Below are 26,395 nucleotides of genomic sequence, written 5' to 3' on the forward strand. Positions count from 1 at the left end.
TCCCACGAGTAGGGCTCTACGTAAATACATACAGAATTTACAGACCTTAGTGCACTTGCTTTTTCTGCCCCTAGACCTTCGCATTGAATTTACCTAGTTCGAGTTTGATGAGAATCCGAAGGATTTGACAGCAGAAGACGAGATCTTCACACTACTGAATAATAGGGGGTGTATATGAAACCGCGCGTGGGAAAATTGTCTTCTACTTGCAAGAAAAAGAAATGCAGAGTGACAGTCGGCGCCGTCTGATCCAAATTAAAATTAGGATTAATCATTCTATTTCTTACCTCTAGAAACAGCCCCGGCTCAAGGAACCCATCCCCTCCTAAATCCTAAAATTAAAAAAAGCCGGTGCAGCCCACTTGCACCCTTCCAGCACTGCGCTGCACGCTACGCTTGACTCGCTGGCGTTCCGTCGCGACGATGGCCCCTGATCCACAGAGCCCCCACAGCCAGCAGGACGGGACCGTGGACATTCCGATCATGCCGCAGCCGTCGACAGACGTGCAAAACTCTCCTCTCGAGGGCTCCTACCACCGCATCAGCCGCAGCCGCAGCCAGCCGCCGCCGCCGGGCCACTGCTCCGACTTCGCCTTCCTGCGCTACAACGCGGTGCAGCGCACCCTGTCCGCCGCCGTGTTGGCGCCCGCCGTTACGGTCTTCCTATGGCTGTCACCGGCCATTGCCACGTCCACCGTCTGCAGCTTCATGACCAGCACGTGCTCGTACGAGTACGCGTGCCTGGCCAACCGCATTCGGCTGAGACTGTTGACACGGCTCGAGGCGCTCGAGAGCTCCATGGGCAGCGTCTCGGGCGCGGTGCCGGGCGTCAGCGACATCTCCCAGCAGGACACGAGGAGCGTCAGCAGCAGCGACAGCTTCACCAGCAGTCGGACGTTCGACTTTAACGCGACGACCAGTCGGACCTTCGTGTTTGATAGCACGACCAACTCGCAGCTGCACCGGAGACTGTCGCTGGACGGCGACAGGTTCACGGCGAGGGCGACGACGACTCGGGCCTTTCAAGAAGAACAGGAGGCGCGCGAGCTCGCTCGAGTCAATAGCGAACTGAAGGAACAGGCGTCGAGGCTGCGACGCTGTGCGGTCACGGATGCCGCGACGTACGTTTTCGGGGGACACGAGTGGCTGGCAGCGCTGTGCATCTCGGCGCTGCTGTGTATTATTTCGTCGTGTGCATTCCTGATGGCGATCCAGAGGCTGCCGGTGCTGGAGACGACGGAGTTCTACGAGTCCCGGTGGTTTTACACCGTCGCGACCGGTTTTGTCGCCGCCATGTGTGCGTGCCTCTCACCAGACTGGCAGTACGCTGTCGTCATTTTCCTGCAGAACGCCATCTTCACGATCTTGACGCTGCACTCGACGGCGTGTCCGATGAACCAGATTTCATGCAATATGGCGATCAAGCCAGCGCACATTCTCCTTGCAGGCATGGTGGCCTTCCTGCTGTTCCGCTTTGCCACATCTCGGAGTAACGCGGAAGCATTTTTGACGTTCACGCTGGATGCGGTGGGCCTGGTCTACATTATCGGCACGCTATCAGTGCTCGTAGCTTTCGTGGATGATGAACGACGAAATCTCTACCGGAAACTGCTCATCGCGTTGCTGTACGTCGTTTGGGCTTCAGATACAGGGGCTTACCTTACAGGCAAGGCGCTTGCGCTCGCTAAGTACCCGTACTACAACCCACTTGCCGCTCACCTGTCTAAGAACAAGGACTATGAAGGAACACTCGGGGCAATTGCATTCGGTATTGTCGCCATGGTCGTGTCATCAGACATGCTCGACCTACCTGGTTCGTTCGGCATGAAAGTGGCTTTCACAGTGGTGGCGGTAATTATCGGCCGGCTAGGAGACCTGTTCGAGAGTTTATTGAAGCGCGCAGCCGGCGTAAAAGACTCGGGCTCGCTGATCCCAGGCCACGGAGGCGTGTTAGACCGCATCGACGCGCTGATGTTCGCAACGCTCGTGTTTTCGCGGTACTACGCGATGGTGTACTGAACACTTCGGTTCGAGGGCAGGACAACTATAACCGTCTCGGACTCGTCAGCGCTGAGCTGGGGCTGGTGGACTGTGTCCACCAGATCGCTCGCCAGCGTCACCTCCAAGTGGAGACTATCACATCAAATTTCAACGTGTGCCGTTTGTGCGTAAAGTCGCTCATCAGTTTTGCTATATAGATATCAACTCGTCCCTCTTTCCCTCTTTCTTGCTCACTGGTCTAGACCTGCTTCTCTTCTCTCGTCTGTTGTGTCCATTGCTCAGTACTTGGGGTCCACTGCACGCGCCCAGTTCTGCCACAACAGCAAATAATAATTATCAGAAAAGTATAACCCTCAAAAGAAACCCAACACCGAGGCCGCGCACCTTGTAGTCCGGGTCGTACTTGAAGTCTCCCTCATTCAGGAACAGCAGGTCCGTCATCAGTAGCATCGTCAAGAAGATCACCAGCGTCGCCTACGAAAAATAAAAAATAAAATAATGGTTAGGGACCAAATAAGATTTTTGTGTCCTGCCTGCTCTATTGGTCTTCCTACCCAGGGCATCCAGGCCGCGTCCGACGCCGCGAAGGCCACGAAGATGAAGAAAACAATGATCAGCAGCTGCAGCTTCTGTCGCAGGGCCGAGAACCACATGATGCCGTCGTCCAGGAGGGTCACAGCCGCAACAAGATCCGTCTGCCTGTGGGTCGTTTTTGGTATGAACTGAAAAAAATGTGTGCCTCCCCCTAAAACGTTACACAAAAAAATATAGAACTGCACCACTCCTTTTCATTGGTCAAAAAGCACACCACCTCTTCCATTGGCAGAAACACAAAAAATGTATTTTAACCAATACAACGCGTTATAACTTCCCGCCGACGTCATTCAAACTCGCTCCGCGCCCGAGATGCCTGCGCCTCCGTCCCCGGCGCCGTCCGCGGCCGCGCGGCGCCAGTCCGTGCGCATGACGCGCATGAAGCTGATCCTGCAGAAGGCGCTGGACGTGTCGGTGCACGCGGCGTCGCTCGTGGACCTGCGCGCGTGCCTGGAGAGCGAGTGCCGCGGGGACGAGGAGCTGCTGGCCGCCTTCTTCCCGCCGCCGACGCCCGAGGCGTCCGAGCACGACAGCACGGAGGAGGTGGCGGCGCAGGCCGTGCTGAGCCTGAGGCAGAAGGTGGAGACGCTGTTCGAGTGGCTCTGCGACAGCCACGACGTGGACGCGGAGCTGCTGGAGCTGGAGGACGTGATCCAGCAGGCGGAGGAGCGGCGGCTGCGGCAGGTGACGGCGGCGGAGGAGAAGGAGAAGGAGGAGAACAGGGAGGAGGAGAAAGAAGAAGGAGAAGAACAGGACCAGACGACGCCGGAAGCGAGGATCCGCGCCGAGAGGCTGCGGGCCAAGCAGGAGGAGCAGAAGGAGCTGGAGACGCTGGTGGAGGCGCTGGAGGCCAAGAACAAGCAGCTGCAACGGGCGCTGGAGGAGAAACGACGCGTCGCCACTGCAGACGTGCAGCGGATGCAACGCGCAGCTGTTCAGCTGGAGCAGGTGGGACACCTCGCCAAGGACTACGCCACGGCTCCGTAGAGGGTTTTGGTCTGTGGGGATATCTAGTTTATTTGTATTGGTTCTGTCTGCATCGAACGCTTTGATGTTGTTATTGGCTTTTTGGGGAGAAGAAACTAGTGGGACTGGAAGAAGCTTTGGGCGGCTTCTTGGAGGACTTGGCGCGACATTGCCATGCTTTGCTGAGACGCGGCGAGCTCTCGGCGGAGCTCGTCCAATGTCGTGCCGTTCTGGAAATTGCTGACGAGGGCTTGCAGGGTCTGCGGGTCCATGTGGCCTTTGGGCTTTGACTTGGACTTGGACTCGGTGCCTGCATTCGGTGGACTGTCTTCAGAAGTGCTGCGCTTTTTCTTCAGAGTGCCCTTAGGCTTCGTTGCCGAGCTGTACGCTGATGAAGAAGCGGGCTTGCCCTTCTTCTTCCGAGGATCGGTGCTTGCACTGGAAGAGCTTTTTGCTTGGCCTGTTCGGGTTCCTCGATGGCCACCTGCGGCGGCATTACTCGACAGTGACGATGAAGAGGAGGAAGAATTCGCCCTGCCAAGCGCTGCACGCTGCATAAGCATCTTGGTCTTGCTACTTCTCCACGATTGCTGTTGCTCCTCTGCATCTCCATCGTCGTCGTCGAAGTTCATCTGCTGAAGTTGATTCGCGTAAGCAAATGCCTCTTGTAACAGCTTCGGATCGATGGTCTTTGGTCCAGCTGAAGCAGCAGCAGCAGCTCGAGCGGGTCGACTGGGGCACGAGGCCTGGTTATCTGGCGACGTTCTCCTTGAATGCAGAGTGGGCAGCGTGCTCTTCGGTGGCTTGCTAACTGCAGCTTTCGACGTCTTCCCGGATAGATTCGATAGACTAGGCGATGGCTTGTTCAAAAAGTGCTCCACTTCATCCCAAAGTCCGCACCCGCTCGACTCTTGTGGCTCTTCATCCTCATGCAATGCCTCCTCAGCTGACTGGAAGCTTTCGTTGTCATTGTCATCGTCGTCCTCATCCTCTTGCTGGTACTGGCTGCGCTGACTCCGCACGCTCTGAGCGCTTTTCTCCGAGTTGATCGAGCCTGCCGAGTGTAGATGGCTGCGGCTGGAAGATGCAGACGAACTGGACGAACGCGCACTGGGCACCAACGGCAGCTCGACAGCACTCATCTCGTATCGCAGGAACACTCGCTGCACTGGTTGCTGAACACGGTTGCGCTTGCTATTGACAGATTACACCTCGAGTCTTTGCCGATATCTGCTGTACCGTAAGGCTCCACAATACGACTGCAAGGAGGGACTGTTGTGCTACGCTTGAGTCGTCCACTTCCTCACCGCAGACCACCACCAGCGCCTCCGTTTCTCCAAGTGGGGAAGCCGACTGAAATAGTCGCTCTCACGTGTTCAAAATTATCGTCCGTCATTGCACGCCGCTAAACCAGCACGTGGAAGAGCACGGAGTTGCCCATCGCATACAGCACGAGCTGTGCTGTTCCTCTGGCAACCAACCCAAACACCACCACCGCCACAACACGCAGCGACTTGCCCTGTGCCGGGTCTCCCTCTTCCAGCATCAACTGCAGTGCCAGCACATTGGACACCACCACCAGCGCCCCAATGACGTGGATAAAGCTCCAATGGAACTCCCAGATGACCGTCAGCAGCGCGAACAGCTTGCCGAAGCTCGAGATGCACATGGCGCTGCCATACCTCGTCCACGCCGCTTGGACCGCGTTCTCCTTCCCGTCTCCACTCGGCAGCAGCTTGGCGCCCCACCCACGTCGAAATGGGTCGCACCAAATTGCAGCGAACACCGACACCAAGTACACGACGTTCTCCAGTAGAGCGAGGCACACCAGGTGCAGCGAGAACTGGCCTATCCTCAGCCCGGAGCTCGCAGCTTGAAGCGCGTCCGGGGCGCGGTACATGGACTCGGACCGGAAGGTCACGCCGGCGTCGCGGTCCACCAGGTAGGCCTTGACGTTCATGTCCAGCATCACCAGCACCACGAAGAGCTTGAGCGCCGTGCGTGCGGCCACGGGGGCCGGCAGGTTGCACAGCACGTGGCGATACACTTGGGGCTTGAGCAGCAGCACCTCCAGGAAGAGCAGGATCGTCTCGTACTCGACGTACTTGTCGGCCACGGCATTGCAGGCGCCGCAGATGGCCAGACGCAAGTTGCCCTTGCCGTAGTCGCGCACGAGCTCGTCCACGGACGCCCCGCACTCCACGCACACGAGGCCGCGACGCTGCGTCATTTTTTGGTCCGCCATGATACGTTCACGGTCACAAAACGTAAATAGTCGCTTTAGTGTTGCATTGAAGAACCGTATAATAAAGTTATATGGGGCTTGAGAGGATGAATTATAATCTCATATGGTATTATTTGGTCCACGCTTTTTTAGTCGCGACCGTCGGTCACTTTGGAGAGATCAGAGATCAGAGACCAAGAGCATTTGAGCAGCCTCGACGCCTATTAGTTGCCTTTGGGCACGAGAGTTTGGCTTATAGGAAGAGTGTAGGAGAGCTGTAGACAGACATGGCCAAGGACGTGCATCGCGTTGCCAATGCCAGTGACGCGCGCGTGCTGAAGGCCGCGGACGGGTCCAAGTTTGCGTCCTTTTCCAAGGAGAGCGCGGCGCGGGCGGCAGCTCCGGTGCGACTGATCTATGGTAGTGCATGTATACATGACGAGGGTATTCACTTGGTATGCTGCACGTTTTGCTGCTAGGACCTGGATTTCCGCCGCAAGACGTTCCCGATCCGCACGGGTCTGGCGGCCGCGAGTCTCTTCGCGCTCGGCTCCGTCCTCATCTACGTGAGCACGCTCATCGGGCTGGACGAGGAGCGCCGCGGCCTGTCCTTCCTTATCCTCGGGCTCATCGGTGGGTGAATGGGTAGTGATAAGCTTTGTTGTAGAGAGATCGCCGCACAGACTTATCCTATGGAATCGTGTCGTGTCGTTCTCAGCGTTCATCCCGGGCAGCTACGCGACGTACCAGCTCTACGGCGCCTGGAACGGCTGGAAGGGCTACACGTACGACCAGATCCCGTCCTACGACGACTGAGGGCATCGGATCACCAAGGTTGGGGCAATTGGAATCGGAATTGGCACTCACCACATCATGCCGGACCTGCACCGCTGCAACCCGCCAATTGCCACCTCCACATCCTGCGTCGAGCCAACCTGTAGCCCCTCCTAATGAATGAATCTCTAGGCATTAACCCCCACCGTCGCATACCGGTACGTTGCGAATCTCCGAGGTGCAGGTAGGTAGGTATCCGTTACCCAGCGTCCGCTGCTTCGCCCGTCCTGTCGGGCGCAGCAGCTTGTGTCCTGTCTTGGTGCGTTTCTCGACGTCATCGTCGCCGAGTCGAGCAGCTTCATTGAGCCTCTCTGAACTGCTGCGTCGCATCATCACTTCGCGAGCTTCCTCGTCCTCTGCTGCAGCCAATTGAGCCCAAGCGCCAGACCTCCAATCGTCATGTGGTTCGTGGGCTGGCCGCTGGGGCTGCTGCTCTCGGCCATCTCGAGCATCTTCGGCATCACCGGCAAGCTGCTGCTCAAGCTGGCGCACAACGAGCGCGAGAAGGAGGAGGCCGCCGAGCAGCGCCGCAGGGTAAACGGAGCCCCCGCCGTCAAGACGAACCTGGGCTGCACCTACTTCTACTGCGGACTCTTCTCCATGCTGGTCATGAACCCGGCGCTGGGCGCGCTGGCCTACTGCTTCGCCACGCAGTCGCTGCTGGCGCCCATGGCGGGGCTCACCATCGGCTGGAACACGCTGTTCGGGCCCATCCTGCTGCCGCACGAGCGGCTCACCACCAACGACTTCGTGGGGGCCGTGCTCATCTTCACGGGCTGCGTGCTGGTCGGCGTGTCCGGCACGCACGAGAGCCCGCCGCTGCCCGTGGAGCTGCTGGGCGCGCGCTTCAAGTCCTTCTCCTTCCTCCTCTACTGCGTCGTGCTGCTGGCGCTGCTGAGCTTCCTCATCCACCACGCCAAGCACGCGCTGCACTTCACCACCACCAGTCGGCGCGCGGGGGTCGAGACCTCGCCCGTTTCCAGCCCCGAGCAGCTCCCGGTCATCGCGCGGGTGTCGCTCAGTGTCTTCGCCGGTGTCATGAGCGGCCAGCTCTTCTTCCTGGCCGCGGTCATGCGGATTGTTCACGACGACGGAGCCAGCCGCATCTGGTCGTTCCCGTTGACCTACGTCTGCATCATCGGCGCGGTCGGGACGGCGCTGTTCGGGCTGTACTTGCTGAATGAGGCGCTGGCGGTGGAAGACGCGGTGGTGGTCATCTACCTCTACGAAGCGAGCTACATCATGTCCGGAGCCATCTCGGGGCTCTGCTTCTTCCGGGACATGAAGCACCTGCCGGTGTGGCATTACGTGCTGTACTCGCTCAGTCTCGTGCTGATTCTGTTGGGCATCTACATTGTCGCCAAGCGATCATTGCCCACAGCGCCGGAGGACGAGGAGTATTTGCTGCCTCTGCTGGCTCCGCCGACAGCGGAGGACGCGTCCGTTGAGAGGATATTCAAGCAGGCGTCGTACTACGCGCGCCGGGCATCGTACTCCGGGCCGTCGATGCTGCACGCCATCCGACTCGACCAAAACGATACCGAAACACCAGAGCGCCGCAGGTCAATGCCGTTCAAGTGATCAGTGCAGCAGCCAGCGACTTTTTTCGTGGCTTAGAGAAATGAAGAGAGTGCGTTGGGGCCTACAATAGAGCACCACAGTCCATTCCGGCACAATGCAATTGCCCTGTTGAGGGCTAAGTAACTAAAGCTCAATGCGATTCACTCATTGCAGCTATTGGGATCAGTTGCGAGCGATCTTCCAGAGTCGAAAACAATCTACACTTCAACTTGAAGTTGTCGTTAGTAACTTCAGGAACGGGTGATCAGTGCACGAAGAGCGCAACGCAGGTTTCAGGAAACCTTTCCTACTGAATCCCCTCGCTTCCAACATAACGCCAACCGACCTTTTTCGCCAGTACGGCTGAAAAAATAACGATCGCCGTGTTCGGCTCACAACGAGCTGTAGCGATTATACAAAGTCTCGTCACGTGTTTCTGCTGTTGACGGCAAGTCTTTCGTAAGGACAGAGATCAGACTAGCAATGCAAACCAAACGTTTGGGCCAACAAGTTGTACGAGCTTTCGACTCGGAGCTCCGTTCAAACTTAAATACCTCAGTAACATCTTCGCAGCTACTGTGCTTTAAACTCGTCGTTAGCTGCTGAGATCCGTGCTGAACGTGACAGTAGCCCATAGATCGGAAGAGCCGCTTCCATTGCCATCATCCACTGCAGTGGTCTCGCGCGCCCTGACATACAGATAGTACTTGACGAAAACGATTGACGTGAAAAGCAGTGCATGGGATCCGTCCAATGCTCCACCAAACCCTGGCATCAGTCGACCACTCCAGCGAACTCCCGATGCTTTCTTCACCAGCGAAAGAACCACCCGCCCAAATCGAGCCATGAGCACACTGGCTGTTGTGAATAGTACTTTCGGCAGCACACCACCGGGAACATCCAAGACAGCACCGCCAAACACCAGCACCAGACTGCCAGCCGCGATAGCACAGAGTGACGCTTCCACATCCAAAGTCACTACAATGCGCGGCGGCAGCAATCTCATGTGAGGAAGCTGGAAGCGGAACATGATGGCTTCGCAGACATAGCCGGCGAACTGCGCCACCCACATCGCGCTCAGCATTCCAAGCCAAATCGTAGCCCACGTGGACTTGTGGTCACTCGGATCCACCATCGAGATCAGTAGCCCCAGCGCCCCAGCAACGCAAACATAGCCCAGTAAGTCGAGGCTCAACGCTACTACGAGGTTGGCAGGTCCACGAGCAGAAAGCGCATGAATCAACACTATCGCCATGGCGCCCAGCACGAAGGTCTGCAGGGATGTCACTGGAGCTACGATGCACTCATTCCTAGCCGCTAGCGGACAGTTGAACGCGTTTAGCAGCAGCACTTCAAAGGCAGACTTCTGTACCACCAACGAAATGGCACGAGGCCAGGTAGGGCAGCACACAGCGCAGAGAGACGCCACGAAGTTTACCACATAGAAGTAGTACGGCGCTGCCGCGATATCGCGGGGAGTACTAGCCACAGGGAATGGAATCATCGGGAAAACCATCGTAGCGGGAACAGACCAGCACACCGTGAAAAGCGCAGCCATGACGAGGCGGGTTAGCCGCAAGTTCCCGCAAAATAGCATATTCGCCATACCGAGCAGCACGCCGCGCGAAGTTTCCATCTCCAGCAAATGCACAGTAGACCGATCCTTCGGACGCATTGTCGCCTCGGTCTCGGCCATCGGGTCTGCAAAGCTGTCTTTGTCGTTGGTGCCCAAAAAGGTCAGGTTGCCATCCTCTGAACAAAGTACTGTTGAGTTGGTCATGGGCATCGACGTGGTCGACTGCGTGAAACCCCCGCATGCAAAAGAGTTCTGAAATCGCCTTCCATCCTCTTGATACCCGCACACCATCGACGCATTGCTCCGCGTGCTATCTCCGATCGCGTCTCCTGCGTCGACTGGTCCTTCGTTTCCTTCATACCACTGATAAGTAGCTAGCAGTTGTGCATGAATACGGAACGACAGCCACGCATGCTCGTAGCAGCAGACGCACAGCAATATTGTAGTAAACATCGCCGCCGCTAGAACCGGCCAGAAAATCAATCCACACACAACGAGTGGCACAAGCACCACTGTCGTGCACAATCGTAAGAACGCATTGGGATACGCTTGGCCACAACAGGTCCAGCTACCGTAAATGCTCTGCTTTCGAGACCTTGAGCGGCCCCTGCTCTGAGGTTGTACAGCTTCTTGCTGTTGAAATTGTCCGCGGCAGTCCTGCTGGCGGTCTTCATACTCGTTCGGGAACTCGTCCATAGCTTCTTCTTCCTCGCGAACGTCTACCGTTTGCGTTCGACTCATGCGAGTTGGCGAGATCGGGTTGAACGGGTCTTTCGATCTCGCGGAGCCAACCGGTAGTGCTCCTCTAGCGCGAACACTGCGCTTGGCGGTGTCTATCGCCTTCCTGTACCTCGAATCAGTGAAATTAATGTGTCCTCGTCCATCCAGCGTCGGGACTCGCTCCGTCGGCGTGACGTCCTGAAAGTCCCCTCCTTCCATGATTGGGTTCGTGCCTCGAAAGTCGGCCGTTGCGACCGCCTCATTCCTATTCTTCCTGCCGCTCTTGCGTCGCGAATGCGACCTAGAATTGGTAGTTACAACACGAGATCTGGAATTGGACGAGTAAGACCTGACACCGGTCCTGGAAGACGCCGTCCGGGTCGTGGAATTCACATTGTCCTCGTCGATGTTGAAAAGTACCGCCCGTTTGGCCGAGCGAGTGGTGGAAGCGGTACGCGAGGTGGCCATCTCTGGCGTCTAGAACACTCACAAACGCGGGTGCACCGACAACCCAAAGGGGGTAAAAGTCTCCGATGCTCGAGCAAGGAGCTCCGAAAACCAGAAAAGGCTCCCCCAGCCAGGAGAGTGCTCGGTCCCACGTCAATTTTTCAAGTGAGCGGTGTTTGCTTTTCCTGGGCTCCAGAAGCGGTGCAGAAGACGGCGAAAACGAGACGAGAAAAGAGAGGAAGACAGGGGAAGAGAGGCGAGATCGGGACCAGGACAGTGCGCAGGAAACACATGGACCAAAGTGCAGCGTTGCGCTCTGGCTTTAGGCGTTAGGGGTGTCTGCTGCCTAGCCAATCAGAATGAAGAGACTGGTGTCAAGTTCATTTACCGGATGCTCTGTTTATCCGGACAACTTCAACTCCATACATTCATGTAGGACCTGCAACAAACAAACCCCAGTTTGTTGGCTAGCAGGCTTCGCAGTAGCCGACGGCGTTGTTGGCCTTACACCAGTCGTTCGTTGTATTGCTCGTTGCCAGACTTGCCACGGTACGAGCACGAGCTGGACGCCGAAGATGTCGAATGTGACTACTTCATTAGATGGAGCAGCTTCTACAGTACTGTCGCGTTTGGGTCAGTGTTGGAGGTCCTTGATTCCCTCGGTTCCCGTGTACTGCCCCGGTGTGCCGCTGTTGTAGGCTGGGCGCGCGTTCTTGTTGTAGATATCGGAGAAGGTTGGCATCGGGGTTGGTACTTGATATGGAGTTGAAGTCGAGGTTGGACCCACGACTGAGGATGCAAGACGGTTGCTAGCTTTCTGAAGCTGGTATTGCTAATTGGGATGCATGTATAGATGGATTTCTACGTGTTGGACTGGGCTGATTCGAAAGCGTGTCAAGAAGTGAGAGGCATCCTGATCAGGATCATTTTGAAGCAGCGAGTCTCGTCATCGACTAGAGGAACGCTTTTCTGCTGGCGCAGATGGCCCCACACTGTGGGCCACAGTACCCACTTGCCCGCGTCTTTGTTGGCATGTGCTCTTGGACTCACACCGAGAGCCACGACAAAATGTTCTCGCTTTCCGCGATTACATCGTACATGTACCAGCGTACGGAGAGCAGCGATGGGAAGCTCATTGCGAGACAGAACTCACCCCACTGCAATGTTCAAATTGGAGCGCTTGGCTTGCCCTCGAAGCCGGTCGTCGCTAACGAAACAGCTGCAGGCAGCGCGGGTACATGTAGCATCAACGATCAATTTATCAATTTACGGGTCGCATAGATCGCATCCTTCATTGACACTGCAAGATTTTGTGCCGTGTACGCCCGCCTGCACACACAGGTTGTTTTCGCGAAGGGGTCGTGTATCAAGCACCACACGCCAACAGGAACCAAGTGGCTGTGCTTGGCTGGCCACTCTCCGAAACCTGTTGGGGATCCGCATACATTTGCGGCGTTATTGTTGAAGATCACGGACCGAGTGGCAGGCTGTCGATGGCAACCTACTGGAGCAGGGTGGAAGTAGGGAAGCCTCAACATGGATATGGCGCAGACTCACTCCATCTTGAATTGCATATTTGCTGTGGTGTTTTCTACCTCCTGCTTTGGTGCGCTCGCGACGAACACTAACAGCTACACTAAGTTATCAATCTCGAGTAATATCTTCACCGGATTTGAGCACATTTGTCAGCAGAAGAAGTCTGGTTTACGATTGCAGGGGTGCGTCGAAACGCACGATGGCCGAGATCTCCACCATCATGAAGGGAAGAGCGAGAGCGGTGACACCCCAAACCGTGCTTGCCGGCAAGTGCTCACCGAAAAATTTCTTGTGGGCGGCGCTGAGCTTGGGGCAGTTCTCGTGAAGCCCCACGACCATCTCACCGACATGCACGACCTGGCTGCGCGTGGCTCCTATCGCTGCGAGGCACCTGTCCAGGTTGGCGAACGCCGCCTCGCACTGCTTCTCGAAATCACCTTCGCCAACCGGGTTTCCTTCGGCGTCGTGAGCAAACTGGCCCGAGATCCACGCCGTGTCGTTGGCGACAATCGCCTGGCTGTAGTTGTGCGCGTCCTCCCACGCGACACCGTGAGAAAACGTCTTTGGTTTCTTCGGTAGGTCCAGGCGCACAGTGATCTTGACCTCCACCTTCATATGAGGCTGGCCCAGCTCCGTCACGCCCCAGCAAGTGCTCGCGGGGCGATGCGAACCGAAGAATTTCTTGTGCGCGTCGTTGAAGATAGACATATTGTCGAGGATGTCGACGACCAACACCTCCGTATAAACGATCTGGCTGCGCGAAGCGCCCATCTGCGCCAGTCGGGCATCGACGTTCTTGAAAGCTTGCTCACACTGCGCGGCAAAGTCGCCACCTCCGGTTTCGTTGCCTTCATTGTCGTGGTCAAATTGGCCCGACACCTCCGCGGTCTGGCCGCACACGACGATTTGGCCCATACCAAAGCTTTGTTCCCACGGCATGTCGAGCCCGAGGCACTTGCGGTGCGCTGGCGAGTCAAAACGCAGTGTGACTTTGATCTCCACCAGCATGTGCGGGTGATAGAGCTCCTTGACACCCCACACAGTGCATGCTGGGCGGAGAGAACCGAAGTACTGCTTGTGCTTGGCCTCTAACACCTCCATGTTCTTGGCCAACTCAACCACGAGCACCTCCGAGTGCACGATTTGATCGCGTGTGGCGCCACACATCTTCAGACACTTGTCCACGTTTGCGAATGCGGCGTCGCACTGTCCGGCGAAGTCACCTTCCGCCACGAGCTTTTCACCTTCGCGAGAGACTTGGCCGGAGACGTAGGCGGTGCCCCCAACACGCACTATCTGCACGTAGCCGCGGAGCTCTTCCCCCGAGACGTTGTGCTTGAAGGTCGAGTAGATTGACGGCGTGGTCATGATGTGGGGATTTTGCGTTGTTGTTGAGAGCTTCTTGATTGAGTGGCGAATTGCGCAATGAACCACTACGCTTTTGTCCGCCGGAGCCTCGAAAGACCCGAAACAAGTATTGCGTCATGTCCAAAATGACGGCATGGTATTGCGTCATGAATGGACTGATGTAACCAATTATCAGGGATTGGCGGACACGAACACGAATTGAAAACTTCAGCAGCATCGGATTTGTCCATTCCACCTAGATTCGCATGTCGCTACGCTTCGTCAAAGTGAATGGGACGGCGGACGCGAATTGGCAAACGCACTCTGACAGGCTACCGGTATACGATACTGAACAAGAGAATGACAAAATACATCAAGTGAAGACCCCAAGCTCGCGTGCTGGCCAACGTACGTTGACGTTTAGTGTAGATGATATATGTAAGAAGCGTTATGACATGTTTCATAATGAAGTGCTGCACGGCTAGCACTTGAATTTCGTAAAGCTGCTTGCTGTTGACTTTTGACTGTCCAGTGAAGCTTGTCGAGCTACGAATGAAGTTAACCCGGAACGACGACAGGTTGAAGACCCTCAAATAGGACCCATCGTTTGAAAACATCGTTGAGAATAGCTCGCTTCTAGCAATTCTAGTAAGATGATTTCACTGCGAATATTAAACGGGGGTCTGCTGAGCGTTATAAGTTTTGGTTCGGCTGCTGGCATTGTGGATAATGTCGTTATCCTTGTTGTGCTCGCGTCCTTCATCACGCCTCGAACAGAGCATACTTCGCATCCGCAAGACCCTTAGAGATCACCGGAATAGCACCAGAGACGCACTCGTGGATCTTCTCCCGGTAGCGCAGCGCTCCAGCGGCTGCGACTGCCAGTGCAATAGCAGTTCCACCGATCATGACGTAGCACGAGCTGTCATCGCTTTCATCCGCGCTACGTTGCTGCGGCCCGTTCCGGTCACTCGATGCAGACTGGTAGGATACGGTATTCGTCCGATTCGTCGGTGCCTGGGTCGTTGTCGAAGTCTGCTCTGCGACCTTGCCAGCCTCTTGAGCAGCCAAGTGCGCCGCTTGAATCCGACGAAGCAGTTGCTAAAGCATCAAATAGTAAAAAAGAAAAAAAACATAGCAAACACCATCAGCTTCACCTCTAAACTTCAGTCTCCAATCTCCACTTACCAGCTTCACCCCGTCATCCAGCACACTATCTCCGGTTACAAACTCCCGCGCAGCTTCAATGCCCTCATCGGGCAGCAGCAACTGCAACACCAGCACTTCGGCAGCTGCGGCGTATTGCTCTGTACTGAAGTTCTCTCCTCCGCCCACAGCGAAAGATCCCAGCAGGTCACGCAGAGCCTGTGTCGCCATGGGTCGGCGGTTCATGGCCACCAGGAATTTACTCCATTGTATAGCAATCCCACTTGGTAGCGGTGCAAGAGCCCCAACAATTGTGGCCGCTGTCTCCACTTCGTCGTCCAGGTCCAGCTCGAACACAGCCTGGAGATACACGGACAGCACGCGTTCCCTACGAAAAAAACAGCAAGATAACGCTTTAAGCACCCCCCGGATAATTAATAAATAATACGTAATCACACCCACTCTTCCGTCGTCATTGTTGCCTCATCTTCTTCTTGTCGGAGCTGACCGAGGTGTTAAAAAGGTTAGAGAACCGATTTAGAGAAGCGCTACCGGGTACAAAACTGCTGCCTTGTACCTGCACGATGCGTGCCGCGAGAATGCTGCGGCTGTCGTTGAGCGCCTGTGTCCATTCGCCACGCAGAAATGCGTCTTCTACCGCGGCGACGGCGTCCATGGAGAGCGAGGGAGACATCCTACACGGAGCAGGGAATCGGAGACTTTGCGACTGCTTCGTTGACGTTTACGTTTGTTGAACTGCAGAAACCGGGACAGTACCGGTATCCTCAAAAGCCAGAACCGATACAATACCGGTATCGTCAGGGAGAACCGATGAGCCATTTAAGGCGCATTTAAAAAGGAAATTCCAAATTACGTCCGTATTTTTGAACTAATTCCAGAATACGTCCGTATTTTTGAACTAATTCCAGAATACGTCCGTCATGCGTATTTAGCGGGAGAGCGCAATAATAAATTACTGTCAGCCGTACCTAGCCAACCAGCCTCGGAACACTTAGACCAGAGAGAAAAAAGCACATTCGAATGTATACCAGTGCGATTGTATTGACGTGGTGGTCCGTCACATTGCCACGAGAAAATTTAACTAGCAGCGATACCATTGTATGATATTGTATGCAAGGTACACTAAATGAGATAGAACCTCTGTGACAGGCACAATACGCAAAAGAGTAGGCATTTTATTTCAATCTCAACTGGATGGGTCAACATAGCAGCATAATTTGTAAAACAAACAGGCTATTCACAATAACAGGCTTTATAAACACGGAACATCACAGATCGTATTCAACGGGTATATCTCAATAATGGCACATGAGGTAAAAATGCTTCAGCCTGACGGACCAGAGCGTCAACATGAGGATGCACACCATTGAAACCTCCCCGGTCTGATCACCTCAGGACCAACTGCCATTCGAACTATTTTCGCTGTCCAGGCCACACACGCAGTTGAGTCGGCTCCACAGCAGTTAGATGGGCGGTCCTGTTGACAACGAAGGTGTCTCCGAGCACTGGGCGGAGTCGTACTACCGCCAACAGGCGGAGTATCGCAGGGCCAACGGCTGGAAGTCTCTTCTCCGACCGGCTGCCATCGCTGCATACTTTGCTGTCGCGGGACGCGTTATCGTCGGGCCGCTCGCGTTGATTGTGCTGTTCACCACCACGAATTACCTATCGCATGCCACAATCTTCATCCAGGCGAACCAAAGCATCTTCGCCTTCACGGAGCGAGATCCGTCCATGGCTGGTGGGTGCACGGGCTGCCTTGGCCCGTGCAAAATCGCCATGCTCAAGTACAAGTTGATCGAGAATGTGGCGATCACCTCCGCACCGCCGTTCTTCACCTTCACCGCGCTGCCTCCGAATGAGACGCTGTACGACTTCAGCTCTCTCAGTGACGAGGTTCTCGCATTCTCAGAGGCCCTGGACAAGAACGGCACGCTGTGTCAAAGCAGCAAAAATGAGTGGGGCACCGCACCGATCGTTGTCACGGGCACTGCGCAGGAACTATACAACATTATCAAGGTGGCCAAGCTCAATCTCTCGCCACAGATGATGCGTGAGCTTGAGTTAGCCATCGAGCACGCCGAAGACTGCATTACGGGGTGGACCATGATGTCGGTTGTGCGGTTGTTCCAGTACCCGACAACTCAAGGCAGCAAGGATTTCGGACAGGTTCCTGCCGTGGATACTCACGTCTTCCCTGATTACACGGAATGCCGCCCTGTAGTCGAGATAACGGACGAACTTGTGGGTTCGAAGCTGGCACTGGACACGAACGGCCGGGACCTATTGGAAGTGGTTCCCGATGAGTTGAAGCTGTTCCCCTACAGTTTCACGAGTAGTCTGCCTCATGTCTCCCGCTCAGCACCAGCCGACAAATCGAAAACGAAAAACGGAGCGACGAGTGTCGTGCAGTCTTACTTCCGAGCCTACTACGGAGGCTGTCGTGTTCGCGCGGTGAATACCACTGGTGTCTACATCGAAGACACGTGCGAAATCTCAAAACACTGGGTCAGCTATGGACTGATGGTACATTCTCCGGACGATATTCCACTCTGTAGCACTGGAGATGTCTGCGTTCACAACTTTTTCAACTCATTATGGGAATGGGAGCACTACATAGACACCACCGTGCCCAACCGTGTCGGTATGAACCTGAACACGTTTCGCAGCCGCTATGTAGATCGAGTCGCAATTAGTGTCTTACCAGGTCTTGTGGTAGCCCAAATGCTCGCTTCAGGCATTATCAGTCTTTACCAAGTGATGTCGCACAAGCAATCCGTTCTACTAACGCAGATTTGGGCGTATCGGTGCCAAAACGGCGTCATGCAGGTGGTCTACCTCGCGCAAGTCACGTATCACCTCGTGTACAATTCGGATTTGTACATGCTCGGGCTCGCGACGGGTACTTTGACAACAGCTTCTATCGCTAACCTCACTTGCTCCTTCTTCGCCTTTTCGTACTCATTCATCAATTTACTGAAGGCTCGCTCCGGGGACCAGCGACTGGATCGTCACTTTCGACTTACCTGGGAGGTGATGCAAGTCGCCATCACGTTTTGTGTTGGCGTGCTTTTGAGATCCATGCAGCGCATACCCATTGGGTCTATTCTTTCGCAAAACGCCGAAATATTGCGCAAGACATCCACTCGCGGTGCCAAGTACTGCGGTTTGAACGATGCTTGTGTCTTGTTTAGAGTCAATATCCCTACCGCTGTGACGCTGGCGTCCATCGCCTTAGCTTTCGTAGCCGCCATCATCGCGTATGCGGACAGGACACTTTTTCTAAAGTCCACGGTCGTGACATCTATCCGTTCCTGGTCATCCAGACATTCGCTGGTCTGGCCGCGAAGTCTCGAATCTGCTCGGAACATGACAAGAGTTGAAGTGGTCGCATCGGCCGGTACGAAGCATGGACCTGCATTACCCGCAAAACTAACGTCATTCGAGAGGAACTGCATCGGTGGTCCCTTCAGAAAACTTTTCCGCGACTGCGATGACATTGCGTACGCCATGTACAACGGCAAGCGCTGCACCTCAGTCGAAGCACTGCTACTCACGGGAAATTTGTACTGCGGAGAACATGTCTATCGGGCATCCTCCGTTATGCTGTTACTGCTGGCGCGTATAATGCCGCGAGTGATAATACGCACCTTCAATGTGCTGCTACTTCGTTGGCGTGTAGACCCGAAAAGTGGTATTCTCTCGCAAGCAAGGTCTTGCACATGGTATCATGCTAGCGAAGAGAATCACAGGTTAAAAGGAGCTGTCCCTGTAGCCTAGCACGATAGAATTCAAGGTACAAGAGATCGTTCCAAGCCATAGCTCCGATCTTACAAATAAAATGCTGTGAACTGTTTTACGATGGTGGGAATTATCCATCCACACGGAAAAGACTAATCCCCTCTTCCTTGTCCCGCCTTGTCCAGCTCTCGAAGCCAGACCTGCACAATAGCGTCCATGCTTTCTTCGGCTTGTGCGATGACAGCACTATCAAACCTGCCCCGCTTCAGAGCTTCGATAGCCGACATGGTGTCGCGCACCGCTTGAGATGAGTAAATAACCCCGTCGTACTTATTCACACGACGTTCCGAGTTTGCATCAAGAATACGCAGTAGCCCCTCTTCCAGTGTTCCTGGACTCTGGCGTGGTATTGGAGTCTCCTGCTGCACTTGAGTCTGCACACTCTGACGCTGTACAGCGGTCTGACTTGGGCCCGCTCGCGGCAGAATACGCCTTTGCGTTGGCAAATGCCTCGTAGTAAAAAGCTCGCGGTGTCCACGCGCTTGAGCTGCACTGGGGTTCACCACGAATTCGCGCAGAATTGGTACTTGGGTTTTACCTGTACTCGAAGTTTGATCTTGAGTAGCGGCTTCAACATCATGCGGGGTCAAGAAATTCCGCCGTTCTACGTCCGAATCGGCACCTGTTGACGTTGTGCTCTCGTTCCCCTGTTGAACATTACCAGTCCTCGCTCGTTTCGAGGCCCTTACCTGCTCCGGGTCCAGCGGAATCGGTCGGATCTGCAGCCAGTCGTGCAAGTACAGCCCATCCAAGTAGTCTCCGCAGAAATGCGCGAAGCCTACCTTGTCCGTACCAAGCTGCTTCCATCGAGCCAAGCTTTCCTCGTATCGAGTTGTCATGTCCTTCCAAATGGCACACAACTTGGCGGACGAATGGTGTGGTGCCAGTCTCGGGTCGATCCCCTCGTATGGACCCGATTGACCCACCACCACATCGAACTGTGGGTTTTCACTCGCGAAGGCCATCGCCACTTCTCTCCAGAACTTGGCTCTACCGTCGACGGTATCAACTTCCAAACCGGTAGAAGGTAGAGCCCCGGACTCGACCATCCTACAAAAAAAGGTAGGACTGAACAACACATTGGCCAGTCTGAAGCCGCAGTGCTTCGTTCTGCCATCCACCTCAATTGTGGCAGGTCCCTTCTTCTGCTTCGACTTGATCCTAGGATATCCTGAAAATACCTCTCCGCGCAGACGGGCGCGTCGGTATTGGCCCAGTAACGTGATGTAGCCATCCTTATGGTTGGTCGATGGGTCGGCCTGCGGGTGCAGGCCTAACTGGGTGCATGCAGCCCGCAGCTTCTTGGCGTGGTGCTCCCGTAGGAACTGGCCAAAGGCTTCGTCCGAGGCGTCCTGCGGGAAGTCGTGCACCTGCTGGCCAATATCAGGTCCCGCGTCATCGGTCCTACCGACTGCAGGCTCCAATGGAGAGTTGTCGTCGGCCTCCGTCTCGATACTAGACATCCTTTGGGCCGCAGGAATCCAGAAGAAGTTTAGGCTTGCTGACCTGCAGGCCCCCCACGTGTGGATGGGTCTGATTGGCTAATTTAAGCTGGTACACTGTACCGTACATGCAGCAAGCTAGGCCGTCCTGCGAATTGTTGCTCTCTTGCGAATAGTTTTCGTTTGGCGCCACGAATATGCGTCAATTTCACGTTGCTGCAAGACCTGGTAGTACGGCCTGAATCTCACTGCAGCACGTATATATATATAGCTGCACATGGTCTGGCGAACGACACTACCGTCTAAAACACAGTTATATATATATAAAGTGAAGGTTTTGCTTTTTGTCATTCATTCTCCCACCCAACGTCCGACGGAAGTCGCACAATGCAATCGAACTACTTTTAAACGTTCTCGCTTCGAAACAGTTCTCACACCAGCAGCTCAGTTCACGAACAAAGCGGTGGCAAGGTCCCCGCGAGGCGATGGTTCACCAACCTGATGGTCAAGATGGTGCGACTGGCTCGACACCGCACTGGGCGACGGAATACAACATCCAGCAAAAACTCACGCAGCAAACACGCGACTGGAAAAGTCTCCTTCACCCGTCCGTCATCGCGGCGTGTCTGGCCGTAGCGGGGCGGGTCCTACTCGGACCCGTCGCGCTCGTGTTGCTCTTCACCGCCACGAACTACTTCTCCGGTGGATCCGTTCTCATCAAGGCCACGGACAGCTTCTTTGCATTCACGGAACAAGACTTGACGATGTCCGGCGGGTGCTCTGGATGCATCGGTTCGTGTAAGATCACGCTGCTCAAGTTCGCGCTGTTCAACGGCAGCGCGTTCGTTAGTTCCCCGGTTTTCAACGCTTTCGTCGCCCAAGGCCCAGTCGAATCGCTATACGATTTCAGCTCGTTAAACCCCGAAGTCATCGCTCTCGGAGAATCGCTAGATACCAATGGAGTCGTTTGTCAGAGCGGCACAAACGACTGGGGAGCCACGCACAACGTGGCCACGGGCACAGCTCAGCAAATACTCGACATCATCTATACACTCAGTCTCAGCGTTGCACCGCAGATGGTGCGCGAACTTGAGCTTTCCGTTGGCCGCACGGACGGGTGCGACACTAGATGGAGCATACTCACGGTCTCGCGGCTCTTTCAGTTCCCGTCGATTGTGGGCGACGCGAATTTTGGCAAAATGTCTGCGGTGGACATCAACATTTTCCCGGACTACACCGAATGTCGTCCTGCAGTCACCATTGACGATGATCTCGTTGGTTCTAAAGTAGCTCTGCTCACCCATGGAGAAGACTTTTTGCGCGCTGTTCCTGATAGTTTGACAGTGTTCCCGTACAGTTTTTCCAGCAGCCTACCTCGAGTATCACGTGAAGCTCCTGCAGGTACCACGAAATATCCAGCGACAACCGTCACTCAGCCTCTTCTTCGGGGCTACTTTGGTGGTTGTCGTGTGCGCGAGGTGAACTCGACGGGCATTTTCATCGAGCACACTTGCGAGATGTCAACACACTGGGAGTCATACGGGTTGATGGTGCACTCACCGGACGATATCCCGCTGTGTAGTACGGGCGACGTGTGCATCCACAACTACTTCAACTCGCTGTGGGAGTGGCTGAACTACGTTTCGAAGGATCAGCCTGGTCGCGCCGGCATGGTTGTCAACTCGTTCCGCACCCGGTATGCAGATACTGTCGATATCAACATATTGCCTGCTCTCGTAGTTGCGCAGATACTCCTGATGGGCATTGTGTGCTTTTATCAGGTGATGCCTCACAAACGATCTGTGCTGCTCACACAGATTTGGGCGTATCGCTGCCAGAATGGACATATGCAAGTTGTATACCTCGCTCAGATCATCTACCATCTCGTCTTCTACTCGGATTTGTATATGATCGGACTTGCGACGGGTACGCTGACTGGGGAGTCGATCGCAAACCTCACGTGCTGCACGTTTGCGTTCTCGTACTCGTTTATTAATCTACTGAAGGCTCGATCGGGTAGTCAACAACTGGACCGACACTTTCGCCTAACATGGGAGACAATGCAGCTAGTAACCACGATTTGCGTGGGGTCAATTCTGCTATCAGTGAAGCGCACACCGTTCGAGTCGATTATTACCAAGAACGCAGAAATCTTGCGCAAGACGTCATCTCGCGGGGCAAAGTTCTGCGGTTTGAACGACTCGTGCATTTTGTTCACTGTTGACATGGCGTCCGTGATTGCAATAATGGCTGTCGGCTTGGGCACCGTCGCGCTGGCCATTTCCTTCACCGTGGCGAAGGTTACTCCAAAAGCAAAAAGTGTCGTGCGATCACTCGTCTTGACAGAGCTTCACAATTTGAAGGACAGCGGCTCGTTTCAGAAAGTCACGAAAAAGGAAATAGACGGCATTGCTTCCGAAAAGAAGCTAGCCACGCAACAGGTTGATCTCACCACCTTCGAGAGGCATTGTATCGGCATCCCATTCAAACGACTTTTCCGGGACTGCGACGATATCGCGTACGTAACCTACAACGGCAAGCGATGCACAACGGTCGAGGCGCTGCTGCTCACAGGATATCTCTACTACGGGGAACACGTTTACCAGGCATCCTCAGTGATGCTGTTACTGCTCGCACGTCTTGTACCAAGAAAGATCCTTCGAACCTTCAACATATTGCTACTGCGATGGCGCTTGGACGCGAAAGACGGCACGCTAGTGGAGGCACTTTCATGCACATGGTATCATGCGAGTGAAGAGAATCACAAGTTGACTGGGGCTACACCAATAGCCTAACTACGTTCAGAGTGAACGCAAAGAACAGAGGCTCGTTTTTATTCAATACTCAAATGAATACGAGCCCAAGCACTCTGCTGGCTTTTGGCTCTTCAACGGATCCGCAATTGGTTACGTCAGTTCGTACATGAAGGCTAGATGCATGTTCAGAGTGGCTCCTTGCTTGTGGGACACCACTGATGATCGCTGATAGGATTTACGCTTCTTGCGTTGATCCGACCATCCTCATGACTGTTGAGCACGCTTCGAAGACATGCAGTATCGATCGTGGTTTTATCTGTGCTTGGGCTTTTAAAAAGATACCTAAGGTCAGAATTGTGTGTAATCTGGACATATTATGTACCGTACCTCACAAATAAAATGCGTAACAACTAAATCGCCATTTATTGTGAAAAGCACTCAGAATGTCTAATCGGATAGTAAATCGGCTGATTTAGTGCCTTATTTAGAGACGGGAACCCTTATTTATTTCGACCCATCCCTTATTTAGATTTGGGCACCCCTAATTATAATCGGGCTTATGCAGCATCACGTCAAAGCTATTTTAGAGTCGGAATCAATTTAGTCTCTAAATAGGCTGAAATGTCAGGTCCAACCTCGGCATTCCGAGGAAGTCCGCACAAATAAATCCACCGAGCAAGCGGCTATACAAACACTAGCCAAGATATCAGTCAAAATAGGAGGAATCCAACAGGACGAGCAGAACCTGTGTCCGTGTCGAGGACGCGGAGTTTCGCTTCGACCCAGAGGGCAGCTTTGATGACCTCTACGCGAGAGCAGAAGAGCGCATCGTAGCCGCGCTAGCTGCTTTCGATATTAGAACGTTGTGCCCTGATACTAATCTCTACGCTAAGCCAAGTCAAGGTGCCACTCAGCAGGGCTGGGTGGCTTTAACCACAGCTCTCCATCGAAATTCTGCGGCATACATCGTGTCTCCGCTGTCTCTCTCCCTCACCACTGTTCTGACAAGATGGCTTTAGAGCCCAGTTCCCAACTCCTATTTCAGCCTACTTCAGATTAGTACCGCGGGAATCGCGAGATACCATTGATCTCAAAGCATCGGAAGCCAGGATCAAGCAGAAGCAGCTCTACTGGCTTGCGGCGATGTCGTCAAGGGTGTTATAGATGTTGTTCTTGCTACGATAGATGTCGACGATGGAAAGCCATCTCGATCACCTCGTGCTACCGCCAGATATTACAGTACTTTCACCTGGAAGGGGCGCTAGGCTGCTATTTTATACTACCTCCACCCTTTGCTTGGGAATATGGATGCTGAAGTCACATGTCGCGTGTTTGGCGTACACTATACAGCATTCTCAAACTGGACTACAAACGCCTCGTATTATCCACAATGGATCCTTTTTCTGAAAAGCATGATTGAGCGATCGCGTGCGATACTTGACTGATTCGATCAAGATGGTCACTAGCGGCAGATCACTAAAATATCAAGTTGCCTTTCATTGTGATGACTGCTACGCAGAATGAGACACTAGCTCGTCGATTATCAAACCTGGCGAAATGAAGGTGGTGACGCTAGTATCCACTTTCAACCATCACATTGGATGGATACCCCCACTGCCAAAATGTATATTAACTTCCTGATTAGTCTTTTTCCCAACAAGAAAGTTGGTATTGTCTGGGACGCAGCTTCCGCACACACTTGTGAAAAGGTTATTGGGTATATGAGCGAAAAGGTTCTTGTGTACGAATTCATCCCCGCCGGATTGACCTCCATCATGCAGATTTGGGACTTGTATGCTAACCGTCATTTGAAAGCCGTCGTTAAGAAGAAATTTCTGCAGTGGAAGGTCTCTCAGAGAAGTCCACCTGGTGGAAAGTATCAAGGTGATTGCGTGCAGGTAATTCACTGGGTTGAAGCAGGGTTGGTAACGTCGGGTTTTGGGAAATGACACCTGTATCATCTGATGGCCAATTCCCGGGACTTTTGTGGAAAAAAATGGGCCTAAGGGCCGTTCTTAAGTTCCCGCTCCCACGTCCCGGGACTAAATAACGCATTGTGATTGGTCCACGCATCCGGTTGGCAGGGGGGAGGCATCTCCCAAGTCCCACAGGTCCCGAGTTTTTTTTTCGCGTCGTTGGGAGCGGGACGAGTGGTGGGAGACTTCGTAAAAGACCCCAAGCAAAGCAGCCAAGTCGAAAATGGAGGAGCTAGATCGAGTCGAAGGCGCGATGGCGACGTACAAGACGCGGGGAGCAAACGCACTGCGGGCAGAATGCCGCCGCCTTAAGGTTTCTCCTGCCTCGCTTAACGAGGCGGCGTACTTGGCCGCTCTCCGGGCCTCGCTCATCGTTTCTGAGACGATTCAAGCAACTGGGGTGACGGAGGATCCGTTTCAACAAGGGGTAGCCGATCGCAAGACGGTGGATTGTGTTTAGGCTCCTCAATGTACTGTTTTCGGATGTTCACTGTGAGCGACTTGCAAGTCTTGGTGACCTGGCTAGTCGTGAAGCTCTGGACACCCGTGCTCCTGGATGCGGTTCGATCATGTGGAATCATGTGACTAGCGACTACAACGATGAGGAAAATGAAAGCTTCAACGCTATCCTGCACCTGCTGAACGAGTTTGGGAGTATCGACGCCGCGAACTTCCGCCGGCACGATGGCGCCAAGCTGTGGGCAATGTGGAAGAGCCTGACGTGCAAGTACCGCGAGGTGTATGCGATGTTCACGAAGTCGGGAAACCACAAACCTTTCGCTGCATTTCATGGTGGACGCATGGACGTCTACTACCTGCATCTACTGACCACCATCAGTCGCCCAAACCTCCACAAATGCATCATCCACATGTTGCCCGCCTCAATTGCTGCGGATTCCATGGAGATTGCATCGACTTCTCAGACGATGATTGCCAAGCCGCCTCAAGAACGCATGGGTAATATTTTTTCTGACATTGCATTAAAAATATTTTTGAATAATAACTATTTACCCGTGTGTTTATATTTTGCAATGTGTAATAGGTAAACGTGGGAACGGCGTGGTTGACGGGTTGATGGAGCTGCTGTTCAACGAAGAGAGGACGTTTCTGACAAAGCGCCAGATCGCCTTCTTTGATGAAAGCATGACGCTAAAGCGTCAAAAAGATGCTCGAAGCGAAACAGAACATGCAGTGACGATGCGGGCGGCCGCTATCCGCGAAAAAAAAGAAGGCATCGAGCTGTTGGTCAGTCTGCAGCGGTCACTTGCCGAAATGCGCCGCCGCCTCTCCGAGCTCACAGAAGCAGGGCGCCTTCATGACGACGTAGAGGTTGTAGAATTGCGGTGCTGCATTGCAAAGCTGCGCAACGAGATGGAGGCATGCCTGTAATAGGACTAGTTGTCCTACTCGATGCAAATAAAAATGGTTGGGGCCTACTTTTGTATGTT

General features: G+C 54.2%; 13 protein-coding genes across 13 annotated transcripts; 6 read left to right on the top strand and 7 right to left on the bottom strand.

Moving 5' to 3' along the window:
• Window positions 1-423: 423 nt before the first annotated feature.
• IUM83_13250 (putative phosphatidate cytidylyltransferase) lies at window positions 424-2,019 on the top strand (the record flags this gene model as incomplete). Its single annotated transcript, XM_067937915.1, has 1 exon — window positions 424-2,019. One exon carries the CDS (start codon window positions 424-426, stop codon window positions 2,017-2,019), a length of 1,596 nt encoding a protein of 531 aa, XP_067786940.1.
• A 260-nt stretch (window positions 2,020-2,279) lies between these two features.
• Window positions 2,280-2,654, bottom strand: IUM83_13251 (uncharacterized protein; the record flags this gene model as incomplete). The annotated part of the gene is made up of 3 exons (XM_067937916.1): window positions 2,280-2,312; window positions 2,386-2,475; window positions 2,556-2,654. The coding sequence occupies 3 exons, from the start codon at window positions 2,652-2,654 to the stop codon at window positions 2,280-2,282; spliced, it is 222 nt and encodes a 73-aa protein (XP_067786927.1).
• Window positions 2,655-2,907: 253 nt separating this feature from the next.
• IUM83_13252 (40S ribosomal protein S16) lies at window positions 2,908-3,851 on the top strand (the record flags this gene model as incomplete). Its single annotated transcript, XM_067937917.1, has 2 exons — window positions 2,908-3,543; window positions 3,675-3,851. 2 exons carry the CDS (start codon window positions 2,908-2,910, stop codon window positions 3,849-3,851), a joined length of 813 nt encoding a protein of 270 aa, XP_067786926.1.
• IUM83_13253 (uncharacterized protein) lies at window positions 3,678-4,703 on the bottom strand (the record flags this gene model as incomplete). The annotated part of the gene is made up of 1 exon (XM_067937918.1): window positions 3,678-4,703. One exon carries the CDS (start codon window positions 4,701-4,703, stop codon window positions 3,678-3,680), a length of 1,026 nt encoding a protein of 341 aa, XP_067786939.1.
• Window positions 4,704-4,966: 263 nt separating this feature from the next.
• On the bottom strand, window positions 4,967-5,806 carry IUM83_13254 (Transmembrane protein; the record flags this gene model as incomplete). Its single annotated transcript, XM_067937919.1, has 1 exon — window positions 4,967-5,806. The coding sequence occupies one exon, from the start codon at window positions 5,804-5,806 to the stop codon at window positions 4,967-4,969; it is 840 nt and encodes a 279-aa protein (XP_067786925.1).
• Window positions 5,807-6,072: 266 nt separating this feature from the next.
• On the top strand, window positions 6,073-6,601 carry IUM83_13255 (Transmembrane protein; the record flags this gene model as incomplete). The annotated part of the gene is made up of 3 exons (XM_067937920.1): window positions 6,073-6,189; window positions 6,265-6,418; window positions 6,504-6,601. The coding sequence occupies 3 exons, from the start codon at window positions 6,073-6,075 to the stop codon at window positions 6,599-6,601; spliced, it is 369 nt and encodes a 122-aa protein (XP_067786924.1).
• A 417-nt stretch (window positions 6,602-7,018) lies between these two features.
• On the top strand, window positions 7,019-8,200 carry IUM83_13256 (magnesium transporter nipa; the record flags this gene model as incomplete). The annotated part of the gene is made up of 1 exon (XM_067937921.1): window positions 7,019-8,200. The coding sequence occupies one exon, from the start codon at window positions 7,019-7,021 to the stop codon at window positions 8,198-8,200; it is 1,182 nt and encodes a 393-aa protein (XP_067786923.1).
• Window positions 8,201-8,774: 574 nt separating this feature from the next.
• On the bottom strand, window positions 8,775-10,694 carry IUM83_13257 (Transmembrane protein; the record flags this gene model as incomplete). Its single annotated transcript, XM_067937922.1, has 1 exon — window positions 8,775-10,694. One exon carries the CDS (start codon window positions 10,692-10,694, stop codon window positions 8,775-8,777), a length of 1,920 nt encoding a protein of 639 aa, XP_067786922.1.
• A 1,932-nt stretch (window positions 10,695-12,626) lies between these two features.
• On the bottom strand, window positions 12,627-13,826 carry IUM83_13258 (Endoribonuclease L-PSP; the record flags this gene model as incomplete). Its single annotated transcript, XM_067937923.1, has 1 exon — window positions 12,627-13,826. One exon carries the CDS (start codon window positions 13,824-13,826, stop codon window positions 12,627-12,629), a length of 1,200 nt encoding a protein of 399 aa, XP_067786880.1.
• A 741-nt stretch (window positions 13,827-14,567) lies between these two features.
• IUM83_13259 (uncharacterized protein) lies at window positions 14,568-15,627 on the bottom strand (the record flags this gene model as incomplete). Its single annotated transcript, XM_067937924.1, has 4 exons — window positions 14,568-14,906; window positions 14,994-15,339; window positions 15,414-15,454; window positions 15,529-15,627. The coding sequence occupies 4 exons, from the start codon at window positions 15,625-15,627 to the stop codon at window positions 14,568-14,570; spliced, it is 825 nt and encodes a 274-aa protein (XP_067786879.1).
• Window positions 15,628-16,439: 812 nt separating this feature from the next.
• On the top strand, window positions 16,440-17,622 carry IUM83_13260 (uncharacterized protein; the record flags this gene model as incomplete). Its single annotated transcript, XM_067937925.1, has 2 exons — window positions 16,440-17,498; window positions 17,593-17,622. 2 exons carry the CDS (start codon window positions 16,440-16,442, stop codon window positions 17,620-17,622), a joined length of 1,089 nt encoding a protein of 362 aa, XP_067786948.1.
• A 1,243-nt stretch (window positions 17,623-18,865) lies between these two features.
• Window positions 18,866-20,236, bottom strand: IUM83_13261 (uncharacterized protein; the record flags this gene model as incomplete). The annotated part of the gene is made up of 1 exon (XM_067937926.1): window positions 18,866-20,236. The coding sequence occupies one exon, from the start codon at window positions 20,234-20,236 to the stop codon at window positions 18,866-18,868; it is 1,371 nt and encodes a 456-aa protein (XP_067786843.1).
• A 5,415-nt stretch (window positions 20,237-25,651) lies between these two features.
• Window positions 25,652-26,336, top strand: IUM83_13262 (uncharacterized protein; the record flags this gene model as incomplete). Its single annotated transcript, XM_067937927.1, has 2 exons — window positions 25,652-25,904; window positions 25,990-26,336. 2 exons carry the CDS (start codon window positions 25,652-25,654, stop codon window positions 26,334-26,336), a joined length of 600 nt encoding a protein of 199 aa, XP_067786841.1.
• Between the last annotated feature and the right edge of the window lie 59 nt (window positions 26,337-26,395).

The sequence above is a fragment of the Phytophthora cinnamomi genome (assembly GCF_018691715.1).
Source record: "Phytophthora cinnamomi strain GKB4 chromosome Unknown Contig63, whole genome shotgun sequence".
Taxonomy (NCBI): domain Eukaryota; phylum Oomycota; class Peronosporomycetes; order Peronosporales; family Peronosporaceae; genus Phytophthora; species Phytophthora cinnamomi.